The 19361-nt window shown below is 39.1% G+C and overlaps 1 protein-coding gene across 5 annotated transcripts in view; it reads left to right on the top strand.

Annotated features, from left to right (window-relative positions):
- ldb2a (LIM domain binding 2a) overlaps positions 1-19361 on the top strand; it is a 93355-nt gene that overhangs the window by 43866 nt on the left and 30128 nt on the right. For all 5 annotated transcript variants that reach the window (XM_038699547.1, XM_038699549.1, XM_038699548.1 and 2 more), the window contains exon 3: positions 16151-16323. In XM_038699547.1, the coding sequence (XP_038555475.1) occupies positions 16151-16323 (173 nt within the window). The remainder of the gene's footprint in view (positions 1-16150; positions 16324-19361) is intronic.

A 19361-nucleotide genomic window follows, 5' to 3' on the forward strand; every position in this document is an offset into this window, starting at 1 on the left:
ACACACACACACACACAAACTGTACATACACACAGTGAAAGTGAGAGTACGCTCTTGCTGATACACAACACACAAACACAGTGAGGCAGTGAAAGAGTGCTTTTAAACATACACCTATGCATTTGCAAACATGTACACACAAAAACATAAAATCACAGAGAGAGGGCACTCCTGGTCTCAAATACAAAGAGGCAGTAGAAAATGTGTTGCGATATGTACAAAAAGAAACTGTGCACACACACACAGAAGCGCACGTTCACAGTGCAAAGTTATTGACACATTGAGAAATCCATATTTATATATAATACAGTGTTGTGGAGACCTATCAGTCTCCATAGTCTATGAAAGGGCCTGCACCGCTTTACTTAAGGTATTAAATGTTTATATGGCGCTTTTTCATCCTGTCTTTCCACACATACACACTCATGCACACAAAAGCACACAATGGCAGTAACAGCTTCCCAATTCAGATCAGAAATTCAAAGTCAAAATGATATGTAAATTACTTTTTCATCTTGTAGGCTCATTCTTTTGTATGATGTATCTTTTTGACAATAAATGACACAAAAAGATTTTGCTTGTATAACCAATTCTTGCAACTAAATGCAACTAAAATAACAATCAATTGCATTCTTATGCAACCAGCTGTTCAGCTGTGGCTCAGCAAGTAGAATGAGTTGTTCACTAATCGCAGGGTTGGCGGTTCAATCGAAATGTCCTTCAGCAAACCTTGCATGTTAGCTCCCTGGCGTTGGTGTGTTAGTGTGTGCGTGAATGGGTTAATCAGAGGCAAATTGTAAATAGTTCTGCATAGAAAAGCTATATAAATGCAGTAAATTTACCATTTGCAGCAATCAATTATCAACAATAATCATCATCTTACATGCACTGAAAATATTTAGTGCCAAGTTTTTGGCTTGTGACCCTTTAAAATCAGGTAATGACTTTGACTCGTCATCACAAGTAAGGGAAGTAATTTGTGCTTGTTAGATTGCTTCATTTGAATGATTTTTGAATGCCACCTTAAACAAGTGTTTTAGTTACCTCAAATCAGGTCTTAGTTACCACAAGCTATTGCAGAGAAGCAAAATACAAAAAGTTGGCAGTTTACAGATACCTAAATATTAAGTATGTATGTCTGGTTGATAGTGTTGGGGGAATGCCATCCACTCTGTACTACATTTTACCCTAACATATTTTTCTGATGCAAAAGAGAAGACATTAGAAAAATCACCCATATGGCAATGTGGTACTCTGTTTTATTGTTTATTTTTTTAAGAACAGCATCCCACCCCTCATCTAACCATAACCTGCCACTCCCTCAGGTGAGTTGCTGAGAGCCTAGCAGGTATCGCTGACTCTTTTAGATCAGAGCTCTATTATCAGAGGGCAAACAGCGCAAGGCAATGCTCATTACCATTGATTCTGGCTCACCAGGAGTCTGAGTCACACTCAGACTGCATATGTGTGTGTGTGTGTGTGTGTGTGTGTGTGTGTGTGTGTGTGTGTGTGTGTGTGTGTGTGTTGGTTTGTGTGAGCTGTTAATTTACTCTATGAGGATCCTGGTCAAATGGCATCTGTTTGAGCACTCAGTGTCATGCAGTCAGGCAATATGGAATGATATTACACTTCTGTCCTTCACAATATGTGTGACTGCAGTATGACAACTTGTGGGGGAAATGATGCATCTCACCAGTGAGTTCTGGCATTTTTTTCAGTCCTACACTATTTGGGCCACTATTTGTGGTGTGTGTGTGTGTGTGTGTGTGTGTGGTGGTTGGTGTGATGGTGGTGTGGGGTGTCTTTCTTCTTCCTTCTCTGCGTGTTGTGTCCTCCCGGCGGAGCTGCGCCCTGGGGGTCGGTGCGGCTGGGGAGGGCAGCCCCTGTTGAATTATGGATGGAGGTGAAGAGGGGATGAGGGCCGGCCTCAGGGGGACATACTCCCTTCCATCCCCAACACTTCCGACCCCCACACCCCTCCCCCATCCTCTCTTTCCCCTCCTGCTTCCCTCCCTGCCCAAACAGTCACCATCCACGCGTGGCTTGAGGTTGGATGAGGGTGACTGGACATGTGTGTCTCTCCCTCTTTCTATCTTTCTGCTTTGCTGTTTTTCTTTCTCTCTTGTTCATCCTTATCTCTCTCTTCCTCTCCCTCCCAGATTTCAGCTGGGAAAGTCAAAATGATAGAGGTCCGTTCAGCCAAAACTGGTCTGCAGATGTTGGGAAAACGAGACAAAGACATACAGAATCTTAATTTTCTTCCTCTGTCTGGAGTTGAAGTGCTTCTCTCTTGCTTATTGTTTGATTATTTCTACCTCTTACATACAGTATAGTTTGTGTATTGATAAGATACGTTTGTTTCGTTTTTAAACTCAAATACTCTAAATATTAATTTGAGTTTTGTTTATACTTTCATCATCATCTTAATGTATTGCCATTGTTCTAATGGAAATTTGGCATACATCACACCAACATACAGAATATACAGTTTTGATCCACTGTAGTCCCACTTTTTGGTTGCTAAAATTTAATTGAACCTAAACTCATTGCTGGAGTGTGATAACACACCACAAAAGTATACATGCTACTGATTTTCTTTTCTTTTTATGAACTATATTGAGGCATTGGTATGATTATACGTTTCTTGTCTGCGTTTGAGTGACAATAATGTTGATAACAGGGGACCTCTAAAACTCAGCATCACAGTATTAAACGCGGCCCACTCCTCTCTTTGCCACCCAGCAGCTTTCCTTTTTGAAATGTAATTTTAAAACTACGTGAACAGTAGTTTCCTCCATCTGAAATGTAGCAGCGTCTTAATGATGTGCTTTGGCTCATGCGTGTGGACAATTGTGCAAAAGGGGTTTTTAATGAAATCTATTATTGTTTTTCGTTGCAGGGGCAGTGGGTGAAGTGTTTACTTCACAAAATAGAATACAGCAGCCCCCAAAATGACAGGAAATACAGAGAGAGAGAGAGAGAGAGAGAGAGAGAGAGAGAGAGAGAGATTGAATTAAAGTTTTATGACTGATGAATATTTCATGTTCTGGGCAGTGATTCCCACATTCTGGTTTGTGTTTGAGCGAGTGTGTGAACGCATGCATGTGTGTTGAGACTTTTGTTCACGGGCCCCAGTATGTCTATGTGTAAGTGTGCCTCTAGAATATATGCTGGGTGTTTTTAACCTTTTGGGACACTAGATGTACTGTATACAATATATAGTCTTGTTGCCGATATGTAAACTTACACATATATGTGCTTTAGTCTGATATCTTAACGGACAGGTTCAGATTTCAGACTTAATGCAATACTCACATAGCTATATGCACATCCAAAAAGTTGGTGGTTGCTGTTATCATTCCTCTTAACCACACTGTCCATGAAGAGATTTTTGCAAAAATTAGTTCAGCCAAAGCTAAAATGATGCTTCAGCAGTCTGAGTTAGCAAAGTGAAGTGGGTATCTTCATCCTGGTAGTCACGTGCAAGTTTATTGTTGGACGTGTCCCTCTGCCACAGCTCAGCAAGGAAATTCTCAGTAAACAACAAAGAGGGAATTTCATACTTAAAGAACAGTAACTCTAGAAGATTTGGCTAAAGCTGGTTTTATACTTGATAAGGGGTGAACGGTATAGTCGGTAGATAAGTACAGGTAGGTTTTGATTTATAGTTCAGAGTTTGATTTCATCGGCTGATGGTAGGCTATTGCTCAACACTGGCTGGATGTATTGTGCATATTGTACATGTTTACTGGCTCATTGCATGTTTTTAGCCAGGAAGTGAATGTTCCATGTCAAATTTTTGTAAAAAACAAGTAACGATTTTGTGTTGCTAATACATGTTTTTTCTTGGCTTTCCTTTTCTGTTAATCATCTTGTGACCCCTCAGATTAAAGTTACGACCCTGACTGCTCTTGACAACCTGTTTGGGTTCTACTGATATAGAGTGACAATTGAAATGTTTATGCATATGAGACGATTGATGCGCTGACATTGTTTCATTCACTATGATGGGATTGCTGTAAGCAGAGGATTTGCAGTGATTATGTCTTTGCCAGATCTGTGTTTCTGAAAAGGAGAGGACTAATGACGCTTTCTTCAACTTCCATAATGTCTTCTTCGTTATCAACAATCTGTACTGTCATTAGAGACTTATAGGTGACAGCCAAAGTTCTTCTGATGTCAACATGGTATCTTCGTAGTTGACGTAGCTCCAACATGTAGTTACATTCTTAAGAAGGTGCTTGCCAGCTACAGTGGCTATGTGCAGATGCTTTGTAGCTGGAACTCCTTAATGCACAAATCCCCCTTTTAACTCAAACTGCTAAAATTTAGTCACAGCTTAACTTTGGGTTGCATTTTTGGACAGAACAAGGATTGCGGATTTTTTGCAGTCAAGGAAAAACGCCAGTATGGGCAGAATTAATTAATAGTGTATGTCAATGTTCATATCAGCATGTGAGTATTGTATTAAGGTAGAGTTTAAACAATCTGAGCCCATCTTTTAAAAATTTTGAACATGTTACTTTTTGTGTTGCTTACATCTCTGCCTGTGTTCTCTGTAAAACATTTTGTGACAATCCTGTTTGTCAGAGGCTTGACAAACAATTAACTTGAGTTGACTTAATCAGTTCGCCAATGAACTAATACCCCTCCCGGTTGACCCAGTAATGGTAGCTCATGATGGATATTTAGATAGAGATATGAGTCGATGAAGAAATTTGTTTGCCAAGTAGTGTAGGCTCTCCTCAACCATCGATTAAACTCATAGATCAATATGTCAGCTTGGTTTTCATCCATGCATTTCTCCTCTCACCGATCATCAACAGTAGCTCACACCGAGGGGTAATAATCGACTTTAATAGTATTTTTAGCTTAGCTTATTGATTACAACACATACTGTAGATCTAAGCAAGCACTGGTTTGTACACATGTCACAGACTGAAAAAAAATCAATATTACCTCTCTGTTGATCTACCCAGTTTTTAGGTCCCATAATCTGTTTGCTTAAGCCTAACCTTATGTTTAGGTTATGAGGGTGGAGGAGGTTACAGAGACCATTCAATAACTGAAAAGACAGAGATTATCCTCGAAGGAGACACTAAGTCCCTGCTCAGTCATTTTAACCACTTGGGATTCACTTGGGGAGAGAGCTGAATGTCTTAAAATGTAAAAATGTAGAGCAGAAGTGTTAAGAATCAAGACAGTCCCCCTGGGAAAACATATGCTTCAAACAATTCAATACAGTCTAAAAATTAGCTTCTGAAAGTGTCTGTTTGTATTTGCTCTTTATTTAGCATGGCAGGATGTGATGTGACATGACATCATAATAACACAAAGAGGGGGTTATTAGGAAGAAATTACTCCACCGTAACACTTTCTGGATTTATTTTCTAATACCCCAGAATTTTGATATGATATTAATTGTAAACATGTCCTCTTAAGTGTCAGTCTCCCATAGAGTTTTGATTTGTTACAGTGAAATACTCTCCTGTATTGTGACGTGGCTACTCATCCCGTAACTGTGCAGTCTCCACTTATCATTGTTTCTAAACAGAAATAAAAATATACAAATATTGTGTATGTTTTGTATATATATATATTTTTACAGCTATCTTGATAATGTATCAGGAGAGTCGTTAATAATAATAATAATTTAATTTTCTTTGTTGATCACTTGACAATAGGATGCAACAAACATCTGTGCTTACATACAACCTCCTTTGTCATGTTATCCATGTGCCCGATGAAGACCAAGGTGGGTTGTTGACCATTTCCAGTCCTTAAGGTTTTTCTGTGCTTTAATTCAGAGTGCAGATACTCGCCATTTTCTTTAAGTACTGAGCTACTTGCAAAGTCAAATGCCAATAATACGTCAAGTCAATTACATCTATATAGCCCAAAATCTAAATTTATAGGATAAATGACACTACACTAATCTATATTTGATAGCATAGAATGAAGACTAAGCATTAGTGTGTTGGTTTTTCCAAAAAAGCCACACAGGAAACTGAATCTCTCACTCTGTAAATGTTAGTATCCCCAACTTTCCACTAAACTCAAAGGGAATTGAACCCCTCACCTCTAAGTGCCTAGCTCTATCTATGAAGCTCCACCTGGCTATTGAAACGAGACAGTGATTGTCTGATGAATATTTGCAGGATGCAGACATTATGATCATCCACAATTTCTCCTTGCTCTCTCCCTTCTCATTTCCATCCTTTTCTCTTCTGCACTGCGGAAAGCTGCATTTGCTGCATAATCGCCCACTGAGTATCTCCCGACTTTCTTACCCCTACCGCTTTTAATTTGACTGTACTCTACCAGCATGCGGTTTAATCATTAACTAGCTGGACGGGTTGGACGAGCAGTGCTGACAAGTCTGGGTGGTCTGGGTTTCATTCTTTTCTTAAATATTTGAGTGATAGCACAAAATTAGAAAGACGGAAATGATGGTACTTTTCAAAGGATAGAAGTACCTTTTATCTGTGGCTCACAAAACGATTACACTTAAAGTAAGAAAAGAAAAGAAAAGAAAGTCTATATTTTACAGACATCGGATGATAAACTTTAATAAATAACTTCGAAGTAATGACTTTCGTTCAGAGTAAAACTCCTCTAGTGTTTGCTGCCACATGGAAGGTGTTTAGTGACAGCCTGCCATGCTTGTTTTTATAGTTATTACTATTTTAACCAGTCATGGTTCCAGCCTCTTACGCTCTACTTCATGAAAAATGTGATTGATACTTGGTGATTGGTTCAGCATGACATTCTGGGACTTCTTTGACTCAAGAGCTATAACGTATTTGCTCTTTCCTGTCTCATAAATAGACTTTAACTGCTGGTTCGAAACATTTCAGGCATTAAGCATGAAGCTCATGTCTGCCCTCAGTGACTTACAGCCGGTGAGCTGGTGAAAATGAAGTGTCTTGCTTAAGGGCTCTTGGACAAGTCACATGGCTGTAATAATAATCATAAGAGATGGCTTAAATGTTACTTTAAGTTTTTTTTACAAAATCTTGAATTCAAATCTAAAAAATAATAATGGATGGTCTGTTTACTCAGGAGGGATGGAAGAGGCGATGGCATAGTTCAATTATGTTTCCTGGTGCATCTCTGCACGTTTACATGTATTTATTTTTGTTCATGCATGTGGGTGTGCATATTGTTTACCTAGCTGCCTCTGTACTCCCTAGGCGCATCATTACTACTGTATGTGTGTGTATATACTGTATGTGTGTCAGTGTCAGAATGGACAACACAGATTCAGCCAATTCACAACATATACTGTAGCTCTGCTGCTCTCCTGTGCACCATGGATGTCAACTTACACATATATATGTAATACGTACAAGCACAGCATAATCACACAGACACTTACACACACAGTATGTCCAGGATATATAAGTATAAGTAGTATATATAGAACCCCTCCAGACATACACACACACAGTGTAAAAAAACATTCACACACGGGCACTATAATGTAAAATACATACAATACAACATGAAACTACAACCACAACGGCCCTTGAGTTGATGTTTTTCCAGTTTACACACAAACACAGACAAGGAATGGGTATCAAACCTCAATATTTTTGTTAAGTTGGCATGGTTGGATACATGGTCTTATTCACTCATTATTTGATAAAATAATTCCTGATACATTTAAGGTTTTTTAGACCTTAATTATTTGTAGAACATTTAAGAATTTTTTTTTTACATACAGCCCCCACCTTATATTTTTAGAAATGTTTTCAAGAAAATCTTTCTATTCAAATCTTTATTACTGTTAAAAATCCCATGAAAAGGCCAAAACCAACAACAAATTTATCCTACAAATACTGTCTGTGTAGCCAAAGTCTGATGTAGGTTATCCCTCTGTGTCATAGAGCTGCACTGTTGTCCAAACACTGCTAAAAAACACGAGCCACACTGGTTGACATGTTCCTTCATTACGAATAAACACAGGGAACGTAGTTTATTTTGAGTCAGAGCCACATAGATTGTCATACTGCTGTGAATACACATTAGTGCACCAAATGTGAATCCAACAGCTGAACAGTCCCCAATCGCTACACTATTTTCTCGTTTGAATAACGTTCTCTAGTGTCCAGCTTTTTAAGAACATAATTAAGCTTTTTCTTTTTTTAAACAGAACTATATAGTTGTGACCTGATTTTAAAGATTGACAGCATGTCATCAGTAGGAATGAATAGGTTTGGGGCTGTCACAGGCAGGGTTGGGAAGTAGGAAAGTATTGAGAGACATACCCACAAATTGTTGGTTTTGGTCTTTTGATGGGATGTGTTGAGAATAACAACAATATAGAATAAGGTGCTGAATTTTCTATACTGATCTAAAACATGAACACACACACACACACACACACACACATACACGCATCTCTGTGGGTGTGCATGTGTCCATAAGAGTGAGATGAATATTCATCAATATAAATATCAACCAAATATGCATATTACTCTGCATATGTGGTTGACTGCGTTTTTGAGTATGTGCCTTTATGTATTCTGTGTCCTGTATGTGTGTGTGTGTGTGTGTGTGTGTGTGTGTGTGCCGCTGTGTATACACAAGCCAGCGACCCTTCTTTCTTCTGACGCCCTGTTCTCGCTTCGGAGCACAAAAATCGCTCTCGCCGTCTCGCTGGCTGATGTTGCTGGCAGGAGTCCTGGGGACCGACGGGGGGAAACAATCCCAACAAAGTGGCATGAATTAATGTGACTAATTAACACCACGTTAATTATTTGTAAATTGCATGTTTGGGTACACGTTACTTGAGAGGCATATGCTGCTTGTCGTGTTCGCCCAAACAAGTGCCAGCTAATCTGTATCTCTGGAGTGCCCCGTGTCTGAAGACGGGCCAATCAGCATGGTGCAGGAAAAAGGAAACAAGAAGAAGAAGAGAGAAAAGAGAGAGGAAGGCAAAATAAAAAAGATCGCCAACAAATGTATTTCATCTTGGACTCCATGCAAGTGTTTTGTCATTCTGCAGTTATTTGTCTGAAGTTTGGATGGCTTGTGCACTGTTGGTGAGTGAGAAATCTGACTGCCTATTAAAAGATAAATGATAGTGTTTTCAACATGGGGCTACAACATGGGGTTGATGAGGCTCCTTTTTGGCAGTGTGGTAAAAGATTGTGCCTCTCATGTCACTGTGGATTTCTCCTTTTGTCTATGCATAACTAATTATGCGGTTGTGTGCTTTTTTGGGGGATGAAAATCTGCATACCATTACCCACTGAAACTAGTACAGGGATGATTAGTTGATTAATCACTTTGTTGGTTAACAGAAAATTAGTTAACAAAAATTAAGAATTTATCAAGTTAAAAACAAACACTCCAGTATCTCAAGTGTAATATACGTCAAATATCTTTGGTATCTTTGAATATTTTTGGGACTGTTGGCTGGACAAAGGAAGCAATCTGAAGACATCAACTTGGACTCTTGTAGGCCTGCAAATAACTATTATTTTCATTTAACATTAATCTGACAATTATTTTTTCAACTCTTTGATTTTTCATTCTATTAATCAACATGCTCATCAATAGACCTGAAAACCCAAGGTGATGTCTTCATTATTATATTACTTGCTTATTACTTTCTTTGGCAGACTTCAACAGTCTGAAATCCAACAATAAAGATGTGTTTATTATTAAAAACAGAGAAAAGCAGAAAATGCTCTGTTTTCTGTTTTAAAAAGATCTTCCTCCTTTCATCCCTGTTCATTTCTGAACATTGAGAACTGACAGTTAACAAGATGAAAGTGCATTCAAGTACAGTAGCTCAAAACATGCACCTGCACCTAAGTGGTTTGGTCGTTGTTATAGTCCTTTAAAAGTGCAGTTGAGCAAGAAAATTAGGCCTGCTGACATAAAGCAAAGAAACAAAGTGTTCGCACACAATGTAAATACTGAGTGAGGGAGCCTAGAAAATATTTGAGGAGAAACACATGACTACTGTGCTTGAAATGATCCAAAACTTGCTAGCATGGCAATCATTACATGCTTATCTATCACTCTGTCACCCTGGGCTACGCACACTGGGTTTTATTAGGGCAGATTTGGTCGAGAAGACACAACCAGAGCTCCTGTATGGCTTGGTGAGGAGGGCAAGAAGCAGATCTGCGTATCACCTGAGCATCCCCACCCACCCTTTCCCATGTCTTCCTCTCTCTCTCCCCCCCTCTCTCCTGCTGTCTCTCCCTCTCTCTCCCATCACCCCTCAGTGAGTCTTCTTCCCCTCATTGACAAGCCCTTATTTTTTCATCTTCCCTCCTAGTTTTTTCTCCCTCTCTCTGTGTTTCTCACTCGCTTTCATCCCTCGCTCATTTTTTGCTGTCCCAATCCCTCTACCCCCCCACACATACCTCCTCCTCCTCCTCTTCTTCCCTCCCTTCCTCCCCCTTGTCTGCTCAGAGCTCCTCCGCATTAGCAGTCAGCTCCACTCCTAGACGTACTTTGTTTTTCAACCGTGGTGGAGGCTGAGCGAGGGGGGGAGCGAGATATACGGAGAGAGAGAGGGGGGAGAGAGAGCGCAGTGCGAGTGATACAGAGAGAAAGAGAGAGAGAGAGAGAGAGCATCATTTACACAGTCATCCGCGGCAAGCAGACCCTGCAGCTCACCCTCCCTCCCTCCTCTTCCCTCAGCCACTGCTCACGATGCCAAACATTTTATATGTTATTTAGTCATGCCTGACTTTATCGAATTTTAAAAACATGCCAGTCACGGGTACACCCCCTCCCTTGCCTACCCCTCTTCAAATCCCCCATACCCTCACCCAACTGCCAACATCACCCTCATCTCTCTCTCTCTCTCTCTTGATTGAGACTCTACCATCCAGGTCTGACCTCAAGAGCCTCTCTAGCCACTGTCTTTGGGGACATTTCACTTCTAAATGAAGTTTTATTCCCAGGCTTCACTTCATCTCCTCCTCCTCCAGACACACACACACGCACACACACACACACACACACACACACACACACACACACACACACACACACACACACACACACACACCTCCTCCTGACCACCCACCCTGGGGGAAGGGGAAAAAGAGCATAATTCTAGCCAACAGAGTGTTGACTCTAAGATGGATTATTTCTGCTTGAAATCAGAGGCCATGTGCTGCTGGATAATGTGGCCGTCCCGATTTTTTTCCCCAGCAATGTTCTAATGATGCAGATTTGATGGGCAGCAAAATGTAGAGAAACATGGAGACTTGTTCCACTAGGCGTGGAACGAGAGGCTAAAGGAAATCCCAACAAGCTTGCCTTCATAATCCCAAAGTCAGGATTTATGATTGTTTTGTTTTTGCTGTTATTTAACAGTTCAGTGTAGCTCAGTGGGTAGACCAGGTCACTACCACTTAGAGGGATTAGAGGGTTGATTCTAACTTGAACCAACGATATTAAAAAGAATACAAAAGAATGTATACTGGTGTTTAAAGGGTTTCTGTGTTTCTCAACCTTACAGCCCTATCAGATGAGCCACTTCATCAACACCTCATGATCCAAATATGTTCATTTGAACTGATTTGAAAACTAATTACTAGTTATTTATAATTCTTTTTATATTCTTACGATATTTTTAATACAACACAGAATGACCCTGGTATAGTTAATGTTTAGCCTTTAGGTTGGTGAGCAATCCTGTGCAGACGCTTATCTTTCCTGGAATTTAGTTTTGGTTACACTAAATTTACTAAAGATTGGCCTTAATAAATCTGACTCATCCTCCTGCACATACATACAAGTGGATGCTTGTGGGTTTTTTTCTTTACAAAGTCATAGTCATTTGTTCAAATTAGCCAAGCTACTGCACAATCATATGTACCCCCTGGTAACTGCAAAAGTACTCCCATGAGTACAAGTATCCCTGGTTAGGAATCACTGATTTTGACAGGGTTCAGACCGACATTAGACCTGCATAAAAAAGCTGCCCTCTCATTCATTTTAATAAGGCCATTCTGATGAGGCAGCAAGATGCCAATGCAACAAAAAACAAACAAAAACACAGGGTCACCCAGCAAAAAAGTTGAATGTTGCTCCAATTTGCTGGACTGCAGCATCCAGCAAGTCGCTACGTTGGCAGCACATTCCTGGTAGATTACTTTGTAATGTAGTTATGTTGTTTATCTTGAGAGTGATAAAAATAAAACGATGGCCACCATGATAACTTTCCAGAGAAAATCCTTTTCAAGAGTATTATGATCAGCTGTGCAGTGTTTTGATATCTGATAAGCCTTCAAACTCATGAATCTCTTTCTCAAACTGAAGCTGCTGGATTGTATTTTATTGTCTCACTGGTACCTGATGCAACACTGTAAACTGTATCAGTGTTTTGCTAAGGTGTCTTGAAGATGGCATGACACATTTTAAAATATTTCAGAAGAAACCTTAAATGTGATCTGAATATTTGGAATAGGAGACATCAAAAGTTTGTGTTACAAATGTCAGCTTAGAAGCAGTTGTTGGTTCAAATCCCCTGTGCGTCGGAATTAATTAGTAACAACTGGCCCTGCCCTTGAGCAAGTTAAGTTGCTCAAGTGGAACTGCCCATTGATGTTTGGATGAAGCCTGTGAGTGTAGTGCAGCTCTGAGGCATGTATGTGTGCAGGAGTATGAAGCAGGGCAGTGCTGAAAATGAGTATCTGCGTTCAGCAGAAACCATATAGCTAGCAAAATAAAGGCTAGAAAAACAGACTCTTTAAGGAGGAATGTGCTGCTAAGATTTGGTGTTGCAGATGTCTGGGTCATTCGGCAAATTGGGTCTGCACAGCTGCTCAACAAGTACCAGAAACTGCAATATTGAGCTCTGCAGTTACCAGAAGAGGCTGCAATTTTTGTCCCAAGTGAAAGCTGTTTGACGCAGCTGCTCTGTGTTGGTGCCGTGCAGAATCCCTGATCTACATATTAAGTTGTGCACTGAAGACTATCTTGCTTTATATTCTGAGTAAATCCTGTGCATTAACATCTCATTTTTCACTTTCGCTTCACATCATTGTGAAATAAAGCTGCGCCTACACTGGAAAATATCCATCCAACAAGTCATATAATAAAATATTGATTATAATCAGACAATTCTTTAGAGCTAAAACAAATAGTTGATTACGATTAGTCTGCAGACCAAAAAAACCCCAACATCTATAAGAATAATCATTTGTTGCAGCCTTACTTTATTTTAAAAACTAAATAATTTTAGAAAAAAAGTTTTTGTTTTGAAAAGGATTTGAATTCGGATTTTGGAAATTGGTTTCATTGTAGATACTGTAGTTAATAGTGCAGCTCTTCAGCTAAAGCATCTAAAATAGATGTATGTCGATGTCATACAACTAATGATAGCAGATATATATATATATATAAGATATATAGATATATATATAAAGAACTAGACTTCCTGCCCTCTATCTGGTGAATAGAAGACATGTAGCAGGATTTCAGGTTCTTAGTGGGGGGGGTGGAGTGGGATTTTCACTGATGTTGCAGAGGTAGAGAAGCTCTGAGAAAAAAGAACCCCTAAGCTGTAAAGCTAAAGTTTAGAAGCGACAGTTTTGCTGTTAAAGACAGTGTTTTGTTTTGTCAAAGATGGTTTCAAAACCCTTGATTAGGAAGCTCTTGTGTGAAATTTCATTTTTATTATTAACAAAATATACTTTTAATATTGTCATAACCTAAAGCTGAGAAGGAAAGACATTTCAGGACATGATTTCATACTATAAAATACATCCAAGTATTCCAAGGAATCTGTATCTTGCATGCCATCACAGTGCATCCCTAATGTAATGGGAAATGTAAGCCTCTCTCTCTCTGTATCATCCATTCTTCTCCTTGAAGCCAGCTAACACAGAGGAGATAGAAACCAGACGAAGCCTGAGGGCTATAAAACACTGAAGACACTTTCTCCCTCCCTGACTCCTCCTCCAGTTTTCATCATGCAGCCTGCTCATTGTCTCTTTAGCCTTCTGCAAAAAGTTTGCACTGCAGAAGCTGTCTTTCTTAATAACTCAGTTTAATTCTAAACTTAGTCATTATGCTGAAAAATACTCTCCTCTTTAATGTACAGTCTCACTTGTATGATGATGTATCCTCTGAGGTGTCATATCTTGAGAGAAGTGGATTGAGAGCCCTAAATTCATGATATTATTTGTCTTAAGAAAATCTTTAGTCTTCAGATGTGTTGGAAAGAGTTTATCTCTCTGTACTGAAAGATTTATTTGACACTTTCAGGGGAAATCAGACTCGATCTAAGAATAAAGGAGTATTGCTTGTTGGGTGAATAGGTTTCCTGAAGGCTGCCCAGTGTTCGATACAGTGACTCAATAGGTTTCAGGACAATCCAATAGTTTCTATAAATCGATAATCTATCTTAATTCATAAATTGACCACAGTTAGGAGGGTGGCTGCTGCTCGATCGCATATATCTTGTTGCAAGTTCATTCAAACTTCTCATAATTACTAGTACTGCTAAAAATATTGCATGATTTGTGTGGGATTATTGTTATGCACTTATTGTTTGGTCCCATTAGCAGGCTTTTCAGTTTTTAATGAGTCTGGATAAGGGAACAATATGAATGAATGCTTGCTTTGTATTTTGGAATATGAACGTTTTTCATGTAGGATAAAAAACTGAGGGGCAGATTCACAAAGAATGTATCGCGACCGCTGATAGCACCATGAATTGTGCATCACTTGCAACCGCTGTCTGCCCTGTGTCAAAGTCCGATTCACAAAGATATTGCGCTAATGGTAAAGCTTAAGTTGCCTTATTTGTGCATGTTCAGTGGCCGTAAAAGCTACCCAATTCTTTTGTGAATTCGCCCCTGAGACTCCTACAATGACAGTATTACGAGGAACGAACTGTAATCAGTACAAAGGTCAAAGTCTCATCAATGGATCGCAGACTCAACAATCTTTTCTGTGTTCCTGGAATGAGTTTGGGTCAGACAGGAAAAGAAGAGCATCTTTGCTCTCAAATATTTAATCAATTTCATTCATTTGAACATCTGATCAGTTTCTGCCTTCACAGAGCTTTTGACAGCCAATGAAATGTTTATCTTGATTAATGAATCCACAGCAGATGTCCTTATCAAGCCCTTTCTTTGCTATTAGGCTTTTCTTTTTCAATGTTGTGTCCATCGCAAGAGAATTGAAAGTTGCTAAATGTCTATGGGTGGCACTGAATACCTATTTAGAATTGTACCATTCTATATTTATTCTTTGATCAGACAGATTCTGATTTAAATCATAAGGCTGTATTTTATTAAGCAAAGTTCTTGGATGACTACTTGTGTTTAGACATCGTCTCTAGTGTAGGAGAACTGGGTTCGATTCCCACTGCTAATGTGTCCCTGAATAACACACTTAACCCATAGTTGCTCTAGAGACATGCGACCTCTGACATATGTAGCAATTGTATATTGTGTGTATCGCTTTGGATAAAAGCATCAGCTAAATGACTAAATTCATCCATCCATCCATCGTCAACTGCTTATCCTGCGTACAGGGTCGCGGGGGGCTGGAGCCAATCCCAGCTGCCATCGGGCGAAAGGCGGGGTACAACCTGGACAGGTCGCCAATCCATCGCAGCTAAATGACTAATTATTATTTATTATTATTAAAATTCAGCACCTCTAAGGCTCACTAATTTACATGTTTAGTCCATCCACAAACTGAATTGTAAAAACTTTGGAGAAAGCCATGTTAGCCATTTCTCCCTGTTTCCAGTATTTATGCTAAGCTAAGCTAACTGCCTCTAGGCTCCAGCTTCATAGCTAGCGCACAGACAAGACAATGACAAGAAATAGTATTTACCACAATGTTGAAATACTTGGTTAAGTTATGAAAGAATTTTAAACAATGACTAGTCCTAAATCATAATAGTAGCAACAGTAGTCTACAGTATATAATAGTAGTAGTTACAATAATACCAGTGGTATCCTTGAAATTGTACAGTAACTACTATAGAAGTAGTAGTAATAGACCTAATACTAATAGAAACATTATTCTAGACTGCGTTAGGCACAGTACATGATAATATCACCCTCTTCTCACTGATCATTTCCCCAGATCATTTTACGATTGGTATCCTTCTTAATTTAACAGCTCTGCTTTCTCTTTTGTTTCCCTGCAGCGATCGGCCGGACGTTGATCCCCCGTTATTTCAGCACGGTGTTCGAGGGAGGGGTCAACGAGCTCCACTACATCCTCAAACACTCCAAGGAGTCCTTCCACAACTCCTGCATCACCCTGGACTGTGATCAGTGCACCATGGTCACCCAGCACGGGAAGCCAATGTTTACAAAGGTAACACCTGACCCCTGAGCTTCTCCCAGCATGAATAATTGATCACAGGCTATGATAATGGGCTATGCGAGGTGTTTAACTGGTTAAAGATCAAATCCATTTACACTCTTTGATTCTTTTTTTCCTCTCTGTTTCATTTTGTCCCTGTACTATCAAGTCATACCTGGTGGCCTTACTATCAGATATAGGAAGGTCTGTATCTATTTGCTTCATGAATTATAAAGTTAGTTATTATCTGCTAAATTGGTATTCATTTTTAATGTATATCCCTGATTTCTGAGAGAAAATTTAGTTAATACTAAATATACTTTTTGAGTTAGTAAATTATATGTACTTTATTATTAATTGTAAGAAAGAGTAAGAAAGAGTAAAAGTCTGTCCTCTAGACTCCCCCCCCCAAAAAAAAAAAAATAAAATTTGAGTCTATGTTTTAATGCATTTTTTGAATTTGTAAAGAGGGTGTTCATGCTTAAAATGGGTGTAATGTTGATGTTTGGGGGGCTTAGCAACATCAATAAAGTATCTAGAAATTAGGACTTTATGTATATTCTGTCTTAAAGGAGAGGTTCACAATTTTTCAAGTCTGTCTTACAACAATACTGGCCTTTAAGAGACCCCTTTGTTATGTGTTAGGGGACAAAATCTATACTGCTACAGTCACTTATGCAACGCACTAGCACACTAGCGTACTAGCAAGGGATCTCTTCACAGACAGTATGGATAGGGGGAATGATTAGAACAAGCAAACCTATTTTCATTTGTTCACCTGATTATTGCTTTAAACTGCAAATTAAATCAAATTAACTGGATGTTGAATTACAGCATTAAAATATCTCAGCTGAAAAAATGCCTCTGACCAAATATCTGCACTAACCAGTGTTTGGAGTTAACCATATTTACCGTCTTTACATATCAGCATTTTGGCCTTCTGCTGGACTCCAAAATCCAGTGGCATTCTTCATGTTAAAGATGTTAACAGATTCTTAAGCCCTGAAGTACTCCAAAGGCTAGGGGGACATAAATAAAATATTTGAAGAGTATAGTTTAATTTGCAGTAAATGTGTGGCACAGACAGAAGCAAGAAAAGCGGAGGAAACACAAATTGCGCAGGTGAGATAATCCAAACCTGACATAGAGGTCTTCTGAAAGCACTAAAGCTGAGCTCATCTGCTTTTGTCTTTGGGGAGAGAATCCCCCTGTGAGCCGGAGTGAATATCTGCTTCACCACAGTCTGATCCAGATGGCTAGCTGATTCTCAGTGGTCTTCTGCTGACTGTCTAAATGAATCTGAGGCCAGATACCTTGTCAGTGCTGAGCAGGCGAGCTAAAGAGATTCCATGTTCCTTGTACCATGAACCCTGAGCTACAGCACCAGACCGGATTGTTCTGACATTAAACAGCTATACACCCTCTTGTTTTCAGGACTTGACAGTATGCACTCACTCTTGTGTGTCTGTGTGTGTCTGTGTGTGTCCGTGTGTCTGTGTTGTCTGAAATTAACGTTTTGGCTGACCTGCCACAGGCTGTGAGACTAAAAAGTGAATTAAAAAAACATCACTGCTTAAAAAAACCCTCAATTTTAGTTAGAAATTTTGTCTGTTATTGACATCTGAAATCTTATTTTCTGAAAAGAAGTGAAAAAAATGTGCCAAAGGATTGAGATTATTTTACTAGTTTTCAACACAAATGAACTTGATTCAAGCATTTCTCCCTGCCAGCTGTCATTTTTATTGACGCTAATGCAGTGTCTTGCCTTTTCCAGTCTTGTTTTTAAATGTTGAATCTCTTTTTAACAGGGTAATGGAATTAAATGGATTTAAGGCTGAATTTGAATTTATTTTAGTAATAAGGAGTTTACACTATTAGACAATATTAGATTTTTGAGGTCAATATCAATATTGATATATGAGAGCTTAAAAAAGTCTGATTATGACATATTGGCCTATATTCTTTTTTCTTTTACATAAACACATTCTGTAACCTAAACAAAGGCTATTTAAATATTCTGTGCATGTGGTTATTACATATAATTGTAATATATTTAGCATATCTGGATTATTATTATTGTATTATATATTATTGTTTTCTTACTTTTCAGCAGACATACAATATACAGTGCACTGATACTGATATATAAATAATAAGCTAAAATCGGCTTATGTATCGGCCTGGCCAGTTTATCGGTGGGTTTCTACTTTACATTTACTCTTGAGCCACACCATTTATAAAAATACACATTTATGTTATTGACTGAATTAGTGTTAGCTGGTTGTGCATGCATTAGATGACTTGGATCTGTGTTGCTGCTCAGATTCTTTGAGAGCTCTTTAAAAGAGCACAGCTTTTTTATATCAAACTATATAACCATTTGCTATTAATGATAAGTGCCTCTGAATTAATTATCCCTGTGTATAGGTGTCGCTAGACCCTTTTTACTGGGGTATGTGCCTCTGTATCCATGTGCTGTGCCCCAATAAGATTGTCAAGATCCTTTGGCGTAGTTTTTTGGATGTGTAAGGCTCCGTGGTCAAGTTAGCAACAATTGGCAACATCTGCAACGTCCGCTCAAGTTAGCAATAATATACATGCAAAAATAAATAAAACATTTACATGAGGGATGTGGGTGCCCCAGTAGAGCTTTATGTCTAGCAACGCCCCTGCCCCTGTGATATGACGTTGGTCTTTGGCTCTTTGTGTTATCATATCTGTAAATGAGCATGAAACATCCCCAATAACACACACAGGAAATGTGTTTTTATGTTGCTGTTGTTTGGCTTTTGTAAACAAGGCTTCCCAAATGGAACCAGAAAACAACAAAAAAAAACACAATATATTGCGAGTGTCCGTTATTAACCGTACAGAACAGAAACAACAGGCCCAGGCCTGGTCAACAAAAAGCTAAATTTGATGCTCGCAGCACTGCTCTCTTTTCATCTTCACCTAAATTGGATGAGAAGAATTAATTCATTAGAAAAAAAGGGGGGAAAAGAATTCCAATAAGTGAGCGTGTTCTCCCTGAGCTCCCAGCAGCAGCAGAG

The sequence above is a fragment of the Micropterus salmoides genome, unplaced genomic scaffold (assembly GCF_014851395.1).
Source record: "Micropterus salmoides isolate LMB-PRFRI ecotype aquatic unplaced genomic scaffold, ASM1485139v1 Ms_hic_scaffold_5, whole genome shotgun sequence".
Lineage (NCBI taxonomy): Eukaryota > Metazoa > Chordata > Actinopteri > Centrarchiformes > Centrarchidae > Micropterus > Micropterus salmoides.